Source organism: Geotrypetes seraphini, chromosome 15 (assembly GCF_902459505.1).
Source record: "Geotrypetes seraphini chromosome 15, aGeoSer1.1, whole genome shotgun sequence".
Lineage (NCBI taxonomy): Eukaryota > Metazoa > Chordata > Amphibia > Gymnophiona > Dermophiidae > Geotrypetes > Geotrypetes seraphini.
Window position 1 is genome coordinate 50,544,373 of NC_047098.1, and position 13,066 is coordinate 50,557,438.

At 41.7% G+C, this 13,066-nt stretch overlaps 1 protein-coding gene across 2 annotated transcripts in view; it reads right to left on the reverse strand.

The window, feature by feature from the left end:
• Window positions 1–13,066, reverse strand: part of DDX52 (DExD-box helicase 52) — a 55,454-nt gene that overhangs the window by 17,493 nt on the left and 24,895 nt on the right. For both annotated transcript variants that reach the window (XM_033922711.1, XM_033922712.1), the window contains exons 10-12: window positions 10,386–10,508; window positions 5,546–5,696; window positions 3,796–3,871 (exon numbers count right to left, since the gene is read on the reverse strand). In XM_033922711.1, coding sequence (XP_033778602.1) covers window positions 3,796–3,871; window positions 5,546–5,696; window positions 10,386–10,508 — 350 coding nt within the window. The remainder of the gene's footprint in view (window positions 1–3,795; window positions 3,872–5,545; window positions 5,697–10,385; window positions 10,509–13,066) is intronic.

The following is a 13,066-nucleotide window of genomic DNA, read 5'->3' on the forward strand; positions in this document are numbered from 1 at the left end:
GCTTTTGACAGTGTCCCACACCGCAGGCTGCTAAGCAAGATGGAATCGATGGGGTTAGGAGAGACACTAACTGCATGGGTCAATGATTGGCTGAGTGGCAGACTTCAGAGGGTGGTGGTTAATGGTACCCTCTCTAAAACATCGGAGGTGACCAGTGGAGTGCCGCAGGGCTCGGTCATGGGTCCACTCCTTTTCAACATATTCATAGGGGATCTGACTCAAGGGCTTCAAGGTAAAATAACACTATTCGCCGATGACGCCAAACTATGTAATATAGTAAGTGAATGCAGTTTACAGAATTATATGGCGCAGGACCTGCTTACATTGGAAAGTTGGTCCTCAACCTGGCAGCTAGGCTTCAATGCTAAGAAATGTAAGGTCATGCACCTCGGAAGCGGAAATCCATGCAGGACGTACTTCTTGAACAGAGAAACTTTAACTAGGACTTCAGCAGAACGAGATTTAGGAGTAATCATCAGTGCAGACATGAAAACTGCCAATCAAGTGGAGAAGGCTTCATCTAAGGCAAGGCAGATATTGGGTTGTATCAACAGAAGTTTTGTCAGCCGAAAGCCTGAAGTCATAATGCCGTTGTACATGGCCATGGTGAGACCTCATCTGGAGTACTGTGTGCAATTCTGGAGGCCACATTACAGTAAAGATGTGTGCAGAATTGAATCGGTTCAGCGGATGACCACCAGGATGATCTCGGGGCTCAAGGGTCTCTCGTACAAAGAGAGACTGAACAAATTGCAGCTCTACACTCTCGAGGAACATAGGGAGAGGGGAGACATGATCGAAACATTTAAGTACCTCACCGGACGTGTCGAAGTGGAAGATGATATTTTCTTTCTCAAGGGACCCTCGGCCACAAGAGAGCACCCACTCAAACTCAGGGGCGGAAAATTTCATGGCGACACCAGAAAGTATTTCTTCACAGAGAGAGTGGTTGATCATTGGAACAAGCTTCCAGTGCAGGTGATTGAGGCAGACAGCGTGCCAGACTTTAAGAATAAATGGGATACCCATGTGGGATCCCTACGAGGGTCAAGATAAGGAAATTGGGTCATTAGGGCATAGACAGGGGGTGGGTAAGCAGAGTGGGCAGACTTGATGGGCTGTAGCCCTTTTCTGCCGTCATCTTCTATGTTTCTATGATGGTGACCATGTTTTGGTATTCGCTTGCATCAAGGGTTTTATATCTGCAATAAATATAAACAGGCTAAAAAATATCCTATGAAAAATAATGAGTAATTAAACAAATGACTAAGTCTATTTACTAATTCCAACAAATATGCAATGAACCATATTGCTGTGTAACACTACTATACTCAATATTGTTATACATCAATATGGTAAATTATTAAACAAACCTGGTCATTTGTTTATTCATTATTTTTCAAAGATATTTTTTTTTTTTTTTACACAGTAATATTTGTTGCAGGCGAACACCAAAACATGGCTGCATCTTGTCTTGTGTCTGAGAATTATTTAGTCAATAGGCCTTTTACCATTCTAGTGTTCTGTTTTCTTTGTCCTCTCCTGTGACGTGTCTTTGACTTTGGTCATCTGTAAGCCCTCTAGGGACAGGAAGACATCTACTGTGCCTAATGTAAGTCACTTTGAGCTTCACTTGAACAAGGTGTGTGCCAAATACAAACAATGACCCATTTTGTCTTCGGTGATGTGATGACAGAACTAACCAGACCCCCAGGGCTCTTTGGCAGGCAGCAAATACAGTAATAACAGCTGGGTTCAGATTAGACTGGATTGATATAATTAACTACAGCTGCTACTTAGAAATAATTCACAGTCTTAATGGAAATGCATGTTAGTAAATAAACCACATTTAGATTAATGAAGCCTTACAATGCAGGTTAACACGATTTCCTAAATGCCCCAGAGCAATGCTGTGTTCTTTTTTTTTTTTATAAATATTTTTTATTCTTTTTTTAAATTCTTACATCAAGTGAAATACATGTAATACATTCAATTATGAAAAAACACTTGAAATTATTATTAAATGTTCTTACAATGTGAATTAAATAAACCCTTTGTCAGAATTTTATATCATATTAATATTACAATAGTTTTCCCTCCCTACCCCTTCTATATGTTTTATACATGTGTTATTATATCTGATCAGTAGAATAGTTTGTCAATGGTCCCCATATTTTATTAAATTTTTTAATATAACCTTGTTGTAATGCCAATACTTTTTCCATTTTATATATATGACAAATTGAATTCCACCAAAAAGTGTAATTCAATTTAGTGTAATCCTTCCAGTTCTGAGTAATTTGCTGTATGGCGACCCCTGTTAAAATTAATAAAAGTTTATTATTGTTAGCTGAAATCTGACTTTGTGTTCTCATTGCTGTTCCAAATAATATTGTATCATATGATAGTCCAACATGATTTTCTAATAAATTATTAATTTGGGGCCAAATTAATTTCCAAAAGGAATTAATGCAGGGACAAAAGAATAGTAAATGGTCCAATGTCCCCACTTCTATCCTACAATGCCAGCATCTATTAGATCTATTACTATCTAATTTTTGTAATCTCGTAGGGGTCCATAAAACTCTATGTAATATAAACAACCATGTTTGACTCATAGATGCTGATCTTGTAGTATGTATTCTCCAGGACCAAAATTTTTGCCATTGAGATGGAGAAATTATCTGTCCTATCTCAATACTCCAAATATCCCTGTGTTCTATTGGATTTTATTCTTGCATAATATAGTAGAAGTCTTTTGGCACTCTATGAATTCCCATATCTACATGCCACTATTTAATATTCAGATATACCAAATCTTTTAAAGTGTAATAATGTTAAATCTATTAGGTTGTTTGACTTCCACCTTTAATCAATGAAAACCAATGGTCTTTACTCCCAGTCTGAGGGTCGCAAACAGGACAGACTTTTCAGGACAATCCTTAATCAATGGAGATTGCTCCGAGGAAAGGGATGTTACTAGTAGTGTGTGTCAAGGTTTGGTTCTTAAGCCTGTTCTTTTTAACATTTTTGTAAGCGATATTGCTGAAGAGTTGTCGGGTAAGATTTACTTCTTTACAAATGATATCAAAATCTGCAATAGAGTAGACACCCCTGATGGTGTGAATAACATGAGAAAGGATCTAGCAAAGCTTGAAGAATGGTTTGAAATTTGGCAGCTAAGATTTATTGCTAAAAAATGCAAGGTAAAATATTTGGGCTGCAAAACCCCAAGGGAATGGATTGGGGGAGGCCACAGGGACCATGGCCTCCCCAAAAATTGGCAGTCAGAGTCAGTTATGGCTCTACTTCCCCACCCACCTCCTCCTGGCTGCTGTAATTTTAAATCTTCCGGTTGCAGCAGAATGAAGACTTCCGAGGCAAGCCTGCTTGCTGACGCTGCACGGCAGCTGACGGAAGATTTAAAATTACAGTGACTGTGGAAGGTAGATGGGGGAGTCGGGCACTAGAGAGAGAGGTTGTGCCACAAGATCCTGCTGGGGCTAGGGCGGAGCCTTTGGGCCCGCCAAACAAAAATGTGTTCCACTATCTATTCTTTCTAGTTTGTCATTTTATTATGAATTTTTATGTTTTCTTTTTTGGAACATGAATTTGTAAGTCAGGTTATAATATAAATAAGAACAACCTTAACAAGTTAAATAGAAAGTGATAAATTCACCTTTTCACTTTGCCATATTTTAAAAAAAACAAAAAAACCCAAAACAAAACTCACAACTCTGCTTCAATTTGGCCAAAACCAATGACACAGTTCAAGTAAAACATTTTTAAAATTACCTTCTTATTAAAGGCTTATCATCTTCGGTGAAGAAACTAATTGCTTTTCCTTTGTGTCCTGCTCTTCCAGTGCGGCCTGGGTGGGAGTGGGGTGAGGGCAGTGGGAAGAAGGAAGAATCAGATACTTTATCAATTATCCATACAATTTTACAAATCACTCCCGCCACAGAAACAGGGGAAACAAGCACTAGTAAAATCTTCCCTGCTCTTGTTACAAAGATCTGGAATTAAGGGGATTGGGATGGTGATAGGGGACACACTTAGGAATAAGAATGTAATAGCAGTCATACTGGGTCAGATCAATGGTTCATCTAGTCCAGTATCCTGCTTCTAACAGTGGCCAATCCAGGTCACAAATACCTGGCAGAAACCCAAATATAAACAGTTGGAATGACTAAAAAAATTAGACGATGATCCAGGAATCTTCCAAGATAAAAATAAAACATTTTCTTATAAAACACCGTGGTGTACACTAGCTTTAGTAGTATGGACTCAACATAGGCCATGTTTTGGCATAATACTGTGTTTCCCCGAAAATAAGACAGTCATATTAATTTAGGGTCCAAAAAGGCACTAAGTCTTATTTTGGGAGATGTCTTATTTTTTTCATGTAATGATCATCTCTCCCTTCCTCTCCTCCACCCTAATTCTTCCTATTTCTTTTCTCTCCCCCACATGTGCAGTATCTTTCTAGCCCTCCCTCCTATCCCTTGTGTAGCAGAACCCTTGCAGCTTCTATCCCTCCTTCCCTCCCTCCCATCCCTTATGCAGCAGAACCCTTGCAGCTTCTATCTCTCCCTTCTTCTCATTCCCCTGTGTAGCATCTTTCTATCCCCCCTCCGCCTGATGACCCATCTCTCCCTCCCATCTGAACCGCGAGACAGGAATACCTTATAACAAATTGGCAGTGTCGACACTCGGCAGCAATCTACACAAGCTGCTTCATGACCTTCTATCTCCCGGGAGTTCCTCTGTCACGTTGCTGATGACATCAGCAGCAGAGGAATGCCCAGGAGATAGAAGGCCTTGAAGCAGCCTGTGTAGATTGCAGCCGAGTGCCGAAGCTTCCGGTTTGTTATAAGGTATTCCTGTCTCACGGTTCGGATGGGAGAGAGGACATTCTGGTCCTCGAGAGCAGGAGCCAGGTCAGGTTTTCAGGATGTCCACAATGAATATGTATGAGATGGATTTGCAAGCACCGCCTCCTTGAGCTCTATCTCATGCATATTTATTGTGGATATCCTGAAAAGCTGACCTGGTTCCGGCTCTTGAGGACCAGAATTGCCTACCCCTCTAAGGGCAAGGGACAGTAGCTAGCGTAGATGGGCAGGTTGGATAGACCATCGTCTGCCTTCATTTTCCTCTCTGTCTATGCTTCTCTCTCTCTACTTGGATACATCAAAGCTGTCCTTTAGGTTCTGTGACCTTGTGCATCCATGCCTGGCTATTGTTTGCTTTACCTAGGTACATTTAAATTAATTAGGATTTCTTCTCCGATATGTAGCTTTTCCTGTATTGTTCTTTGTTCACCACCACAAAACATTCCATAACCAGCAATAAAAAGATTTTTGAAGAGTAAATAATCCAGCACACACAATAGCTGGTCAGTTTCATTGTACTTAAGACTTTTCTTCTCGATCCAAATTTTTGCTAAGCAGCCACATAATCACTTCAAAGCCTAATTTCTTATTTCCTCTCAGCTAAAGGTAGCACACAAACATTACAGACAGCTTTGGTGGAGGTTCCTCACCTATTCGATGGATGTATTCCACCGAGCTGGTTGGGAAGTCAAAGTTGATTACCATGTTCACACCCTTAAAGTCAATGCCTCGTGCTAATAAAGCTGTGCAGATCAATATCCAGATTTTTCCAGCTCGGAAGTTCTGTATGGCACTGTCTCTCTAATGAGTAAAAAAGGTTCTTTAAGCTACTTAGCATCATTAAAAGGATCAGCCACATTTTATAAAAAATAAAATATAGTTATTTGCTTTTTGATAGGGCTGCACATTTAATTTGTGTTAAAAAATGTAATGCAATTAAAGCATTAAGCAATTAACGAATTATGCTCTCTGCTCTTTTTCCTGCATCTCCCCTCCATTTTTCTTCCCCTCATAGTCTGGCATTTGATTCTTCCTCCTTCCAGCATTTCCCTGCATTCCGCCTCTTTTCCTCTTTCTCTTGGCACCTCTACTTACCTCTCCCCTTACTCCAGCAGCCCCCTTGTCACTCTCCTGCCCCTTTGAACCTGCCTTGAACATTGAAGTGAAAGCATACTGCTACTCACCCAGCCCAAAGCCTCTCTGTAGCATCCAGCCTCCTCTGATAGACCTTTCCATTTATGACACTATAGAGAGAGGCTTTGGGCCGAGTGAGAACACTGCAGTGAATGCACGCGGCTTCAAGGCAAGTTCTGAGGGCCACAAGGAGCAGGAGAAAGAGTGAGACAGAGCGTGCAGAGTAGAGGGACTGCAGGAGTGTAGGGAGAGGTAAGAAGAGCTGCTGCAGAGAGAGATGTGGATCATGGAGAGGGGGGCACAAAACAAAGAGGAAGAGAGAGAAAGAGATGTAGGTGTGATGTTAGAGAGGGACAGACGCTGGATATAGGCGATGGAAGAATAAAAGAAAGATGATGGTGAACTCAGAGCAAAGGGGGAAGGAAAGATGATTACAAAAATAAGATCAAAGGAAAACAAAGCGAAAAAAAATTGTTTTAGTTTAAGTAATTGAAATAAATCAGTTTTGAGAATTAACATTTGCTGTTTATATTTTGCACTGTAGAGGAAGAAATGTGAGGGGATGCTTAATGACATTAATAAAAATTGTTAATTGATACGCAGCCCTACTTTTTGATTTTTCTCATTTTTTCTGCTTTTCTGTTCTTTTTGCTGAATCAAGCTTGATGACCAATATGGGATAAATCTTTACAAATAACTGATAAAACACAAATATGTGCTTATGTCATAGTTTTGCACAAATAAGCCACGGCTTATACTCATTTTTTATATTTTCTCCAGATGGAACACAGCTAATACACATTCCCATTTACATAAGTGTGCAGTGAACTATGCAATTTATCAAGTTTTATGTGCAGTTAAATTACACTATTAAACAAAAAGCAGGGCAGGAATGTGCCTGGCACATATGCACAAAGCTTTAGCCATAAGCAATAGTTCTTGCAAGCAGCCCAGACAAAAACGAAGTGTCAGCACACATTGGCACCTGTTCTTCTGCACCCATTCTTTTTCAGTTTTGTTTGGATATGCAACGTTTAGACAGTTTACTATTTCCATTAAAAATGATTCAGACGTTCAAATACTTGAAGGGTATTAACGTAGAACAAAATCTTTTTCAGAGAAAGGAAAATGGTAAAACCAGAGGACATAATTTGAGGTTGAGGGGTGGTAGATTCAAAGGCAATGTTAGGAAATTCTACTTTACGGAAAGGGTGGTGGATGCCTGGATGCTCCCGAGAGAGGTGGTGGAGAGTAAAACTGTGACTGAGTTCAAAGAAGCGTGGGATGAACACAAAGGATCTAGAATCAGAAAATAAGATTAAATATTGAACTAAGGCCAGTACTGGGCCTTAGACTTGCACGGTCTGTGTCTGTATGTGGCCGTTTGGTGGAGGATGGGCTGGGGAGGGCTTCAATGGCTGGGAGGGTGTAGATGGGCTAGAGTAAGTCTTAACAGAGATTTCGGCAGTTGGAACCCAAGCACAGTACCGGGTAAAGCTGTGGAGTCTTGCCCAGAAATAGCTAAGAAGAAAAAATAAAAAAATTTAAATTGAATCAGGTTGGGAAGACTGGATGGACCATTCGGGTCTTTATCTGCCGTCATCTACTATGTTACTATGTTAATATGCGGCCATCTCTACTACTAATCACTTATATAGCGCTGAAAGGTGTACGCAGCGCTGTACATTTTGACATTTATAGACGGTCCCTGCTCGGAAGAGCTTACAATCTAACTTGGACAGACGAAGACATGACACAGAAGGAAGGGGATGCAGAACCCAAGCATTCAGCGAACAATAACGTCTGCACACACTCGAGCGGCGGCTAATACATAGATGCGGTTTATGCAAAGGTAACATTTACACAAAGGCAGAAAATCTGCAGCTTATATGTGCGAAAATACAGTAATACAAAAGATTATGTGTTTGTGATATGTGTTGTTTTTTAAAAGAGTTAATAGATTTCTATAATGATTCCATACAATTCTTTTTTTTATTTTTTAAGTACAAGCCAGAATAAACACCCTTCCCAATTTAATAATTAAGGGCCAGATTCTGTAATTGGGCACCTAAAAGTTCCTCCGTGCCCCATTTTTTGCTTTTTTTTCTGGCTCCCTGTCCCCACCCCACCTTCTTTCTTTCTTTCTTCCTTCCTTCCTGCTCTCCCCCATGTCACCGCCGCCACGGAATAGGCTGCTGCTACTGCCGCTATCAGGAACAGGCCATCTCCCTGCTTCTCTTCTGCACGGGGCTGACCAACTCTCGCTGTCCGATGTCAATTCTAACGTCGGAAAGGACGTTCCCGGCAGCCAGGCAGCGATTGGCTAGCCAGAACGTCCTCTCGACGTCAGAATTGACGTCGGGCCGCCAGAGTTGGTCGGGCCTGCAGGGAAGAGAACAGTGGACCGCCCCTGGAGCAGCAGCGTGTCTGTCCGGCTCGTTCGTTCAAAGCCGCGGGTGGCGGCTCCTTGCGAGATCCGCGCCTGCGTCTGAAGCCTCTCTGATGTTGTGACATCAGAGAGGCTTCCGATGCAGGAGTGGATAGCGCAAGGAGCCGCCAACCCGCGGCTTTGAGCGAACGAGCCGGCTGCTGCTCCAAAAGGAAGAGAATGATGGCCTCCAGACCGCGGGCCGCATTATAGCCTTCAAATCTTGCTCAAAAACCAGAAACACTAGGGGAGATTGTATATAGGACACCAGTCTCAGCAGCTGCCTAAGAAGCGACTGAAAATCACACACCGACATCCTATCCAGAATCGCGTCTGTCCTAAGGGACAAATGCCTAACCGCCCCAATTCTCTAACTGGTGCCAATGTCACAGGCACCAGGTAGAGAATTGCTGAGGGATCCCTTGCCATCAGCTGATCGCAGCAAGGGAATCCCCCTGCCACAATCAGCTATGTAGCTGCGGAAGAGGATCCCCCAAGAGTCTCACCAAAACCGGCAGGAGGGATGCCCACTCTCTCCTGCCCCTGAACCCTTGCCCCCCATTGAAGCATCCGGGTAGGAGGGATGCCCACTTCCTCCTGCCGCTACTTCCCAGAACACCCAATACCCCATGAACCAGAACCCCCCAACCCTCCTTGCCACATGCGGCCCGCGTGTTTGAGACCGCTGGTCTAAGGGGTCCTTTTATCAAGCCGTGCTAGCGCGTCGGACATTTCATCACGTGCTAACCCCCGAAGCAAGCAAAAACAACTACCGCCTGATCAATGGAGGCGCTAGCGTGGCAGGCGGTTTAACGCGCGGTATTCCGCACATTAAACCCCTACCGCGCCTTGATAAAAGGACCCCTAAGTCTTTCTCCACCCCTAAATATGCCTAATTTGCTGTTAGGCGCTGTCAGGCACCATGAAATTGATGCCTATCTTTTGTAGAATTGCGCCTAAGAGAGGTGTCTATCTCCTGATTCATTTTTTTTTTTTTTTCAATTATGAGCTTGTTAAAGCTGATAAATGAAGTCAATTTTTACCAAGTCCTTTTACTAAGGCGCCTAACCGATTTAGCGCACACTAAAGATTAACGCGCACTAAATGCTAACGCACCCATTATATTCTAAGGGAGCATTAGCATTCAGCACATGCTAATCTTTAGCGCAAGCTAAATCAGTTAGCGCGCCTTAGAAAAAAGGACCTTTTAGTTAGTTGCCTAACTTTAGGCGCCTTTTATAGAATTTCCCAAGTGCGCACTATGGAAAGCAGAATCACATATTGTAGATGTCCTCGCCACATTTAATGGTGGTTAGACATGTTCAATAAAACTTTATACTAGAAAGGCAGGCTGTAAAGCAAATTTGTCTTCTCTTGTAAATTCACACAGAAACCAGTATAAACCTGTGAGTTTCTTTCATGCAACCATCTCTCTAAAAGACGACATTCTTTTTTAATGGCTGCTCCCTTGCTCACACCAGATTAGGACTGTCTTATACAAGTGTTTTATGTCTGGTAATTTGTGCAAAGTACATAGAAAGGTTTTAATCAGAACTACAGATTATATCATCTATTATAATATTATAATATAAATAAAATATTATAATAGATGATATTCTTACATGAAAATAACGTAATAAAGGGAGGGGGAAAAGGTTCATATTTAAATAATAATTGATAAAATCATTACAATATATATATTGTATAACTTTATAAGAAAAATAATTACAATTATATGATATATAAAACCATAAGAGAAATAAGACAAGAAATGTTATATATAAAATATATTATAAAAATATCAAGTGTATTGTTAAGATAATTGTATGAAAATTTATGACACTTGTTGTTAAATGGAAAAAAAATTCAATAAAAAAAACTTAAAAATAGAACTACAGATTATAAATTTGCTTTAAATAAATAAATACCTGCTGCTGTGTTCTATCAGCATGAATGATGTCCACGTTAATACCTTCATATATGAGCTCATGGAAAAGCTCTTTTGCTCTGTCTATGGACTGTACAAACACAAGCACTGGGGGCAGGAATCCCTGTAAAATGAAATGAATACAAGGGAGCCAATCTGGAAGTTTTTTCTAGTTGGGTTAATTAACAAGCATGATCCTTATGCTTAATTTTTACAGCATATATTGGTTGTTAGACATGTTCAATAAAACATGGGGGGAGGGTTTGACATGTTCAATAATGTATGGGGGAGGGTTACCAAGAAATAGGAAGCCACCTGATGATCAGGCAGACTCAACTGAAAATGTTTTGTGTGGTGGTTTTCTTGTTGGGGGGAGGCTTAGGGGGAAGTGCATTAGAGAATGACACAGGGACAAATTTTTCCCCGTCCCCACGGGAACTCGTTTCCTCCTCCTGTCCTGGCGAGTTCTTTTCCTGTCCCTGACCCATTCCTGCAAGCTCTGTCCTCATCTGCACAAGCCTCAAAACACTTTAAAATTAAAAGGAGCTCATAATCGAAAGTGAAAAATGTCCAAAAACATCCTAAATCGGCACTTGGACGAACACTATCAAAATTCATCTAAGTGCCGATAATAAAACCGGGTTTTACATTACATTACATTAATGGCTTATATTCCGCCTGTACCTTGCAGTTCTAAGCGGATTACATCAAAAAGATAACTGGACATTTCCAGGAAGAGAAATACAATTAAAGACGTTGGACCTAGTACATCAAAAAGATAGCTGGACTTTTCCAGGAAGAGGAATACAATTAAAGGCGTAAGGTCTAAAACAATTTTGAAGGAAGGATGCTAAGAGGGGGCGAGAGGGGAAAAGGAAGGGGTTAGGACCTTTGGGTGTATTTCTTGAATAGTAGGGTCTTGATTTCTTTGCGGAAAGCCTTGAGGTCAGTTGAAGCTGTCAGTAGGTTGGTGATGGTGGGGTCCAATTTAGCTGCATGTGTTGCTAGTAAGTTGTCATACATCTTTTTGCGTTTAGTTCCTTTAAAAGGAGGGTAGGAGAAAGGGGGTTTTGGATGTATTTAAAAACAACCTAGGCCTTCACAGTGCTGCTGAATGATTAGACTTAGACTTAATCAAACTGCATGTATAATCGAACGTTTTACAATGCAGCATAGACAAAACTTGGATGTTGTGACTTAGACCATTTAAAACATGGTCTAAGTCACAAAAACCAACCTAAAGGGACCAGATAAGCACTGCAAACACATAGTACAAACCCACACACACTACCCCAGTGATCACCGACCCCCACCCCCATAAAAATTGTAATCACAACTTTTAAATTCTGCCTCCAGAACATCGGTGCCTCGCATAGAAAATCCTAGTCGCGCTGCACAGAGGCGTCTTAAGTGGTCTTGGGGGTGGGTTAGGGACCCTTGGAGAGGAGGCCCCATGCCCATAAGCCACTGTAATGACTGCATTGATGGTGAAATATGTGCACTCCCCTAAAAACTTCAAAAACCCTTTTGTACTGCCCTATAAGTGGCTCCTGCAGCCATAAGGGCTATTGGGGTGGTAGATAGGTGGGTCTAGGAGATTCTGGAAGTGGTTTGGGGGGGCTCACCATTACCTATAAGGGTTATATAATTAGATGATTACGTGGCACTCTTTTTGTGAAGTTCACAGCAGTGCCCTGTAAGGTAGCCCACTTTAGGTGCTCTGTGTGCGTGTCCTGTCCATCACTTTGCAGACCCCTCCCACGTCTAAAAGGTCTGTTTCTAGGCGTTTTGGACTTGGCCGAAAAGTTGGACAAAAATGTGGTATAAAGATGGACGATTTAGCGATCTTGACGATCAGGCGGCTGGACGAATAGATAGACGATTTCTGAAAACAAATATTTTTTGGACGTATTTTTCAAAAATGTGTGCTACGCTGTTTTTTTACTTTGGACGACTTAGACAAAAACGGACTTAGACGTTCCTTTCGATTATGCCCCTCCACGTGTTCAAAGCTTGTGGGGTTAAGGCTGAACTTACAGGAATGGGGCATGGACAGCGACAAAACTTGCGGGGATGGGACAGAGAAATTTAGTTCCCATGCCATTCTTTAATGTATATTTTATTAATAAAACTTGAATTTAGAGTATGTTTATGCTATAAAGAATTACCAACATCTGGGATGGGCAGTCAGAATTTTTTTTTTTTTTTCTATTATTTTGATTTTAAACAAATGTCATTAAGAGTGTGCAATTGTATGGGCCCTTTCTTCATGGTGTGTATACTACCAGGGCTGTGGAGTTGGTAAAAATGTGCAACTCCAATTCTAGCTTCAAAAAAAACAAAAACTTACATTATAAATATACTATACATTAACGGGTGCTAGAATAGATGTGTCTGTCTGTCTTTCTTTACCTCTCTCTCCTTGGCTGCTGTCTGTATCCTTCTGTCTCCCCCTCCCCCCCCGAGCAAAGCTGTCTGCCCCCAGCACCCACCTTCCCCCCAAATGTCTCTCCATGGCCCTCTTCTGTCTTCCCCCCCAGAGCAAAGCTGTCGGTCCCCAGCACACCTCCCCCCAAAGCAGCCCCCTTTCCCTATCTCTCCATGGCCCCTTGTCTCCCCCCAGCACACCCCTCCCTCCCAAAGCAGCCCCCTTTCCCTCTCCCTGTCTCTCCATGGCCCCTT